Source organism: Cyprinodon variegatus, unplaced genomic scaffold (genome assembly GCF_000732505.1).
Source record: "Cyprinodon variegatus isolate N-32 unplaced genomic scaffold, C_variegatus-1.0 Scaffold11, whole genome shotgun sequence".
NCBI lineage: Eukaryota > Metazoa > Chordata > Actinopteri > Cyprinodontiformes > Cyprinodontidae > Cyprinodon > Cyprinodon variegatus.
The window spans coordinates 1,103,913-1,104,768 of record NW_015150464.1 but is presented as its reverse complement, the minus strand read 5'-3'; the positions used below and the strand labels follow the sequence as shown (position 1 = coordinate 1,104,768).

At 48.6% G+C, this 856-nt stretch overlaps 1 protein-coding gene across 1 annotated transcript in view; it reads left to right on the top strand.

Annotated features, from left to right (window-relative positions):
- Positions 1 to 856, top strand: part of mcmbp (minichromosome maintenance complex binding protein) — an 18,670-nt gene extending 17,814 nt beyond the window's left edge. The window contains exons 14-16 of the mRNA XM_015380324.1: positions 83 to 250; positions 334 to 422; positions 507 to 856. Coding sequence (XP_015235810.1) covers positions 83 to 250; positions 334 to 422; positions 507 to 633 — 384 coding nt within the window. The 3' untranslated portion in view covers positions 634 to 856. The remainder of the gene's footprint in view (positions 1 to 82; positions 251 to 333; positions 423 to 506) is intronic.

The window sequence follows — 856 nt, the reverse complement described above, 5'->3', positions numbered from 1 at the left end:
GGTGTAAAACCAGCATAAGAAGTTGGAAGATAAAACCTGGATTTCACCTCTTAAACACGCTTCTCACCCTTGGTCTCCACAGTCCGACTGCCACATACACCTGCAGCCTCAAGTGGCCCCGCCCCGCATGGAGGAGTACCTCAGCAGCATCCATCTGCACCCGCAGGCCTCATCGCAGCTCAACAAGTTCAGAGTCTTCCTGGGCGCGGCGCGGCTGCTCGACTACAGCATCTCAGAGGAAGTGACGAAGGTAAGAAGTCGTGGTAGCGTTTAAGCTCTTCGTCTGGGGTTGAACCGCTCGGCCATGTTTTTTTTTTTGGTTTTACTCCCCAGGCGGTGGAAGACGACTTTGTGGATATGAGGAAGGATGACCCCCAGAGCATATCTGCAGACGACCTCCACAGGTTGCTGGTTGTGGCGAGGTGAGCCGTCTGAACGCTTGATGGTCGGATTTGGATGTTTAAGGCGATGATGAATGTGACCTTTCTCTCTCTCTCTCTCTGCAGGCTGCTCTCGCTGAGCCTGGGACAGACGTCTCTGTCCAGAGACAGCTGGCTGAGGGCCAAACACATCGAGACGCTACGAAGGAGCCGGATGGAGCAGCATAAGAGCGTCAATGGCAACGAGCCGTGATTGGAGCCATTTGTGATGTTTATTTTTCCATGTGCCCTTCCGTTAGGGTTTTTTTTTTTTTGTGTATACTAAGCTGCATATGAACTTAGATTTGTATTTTCATTTGGGACTAAAGATATAAAAGACTGTACTATCAGACACTGATGCCATTTTGCTCTAAATTAAACCTATTTTTGGAGCTTTCCTGTTTTTCAACATTGCAAACCCAAAATAAATCTTTATA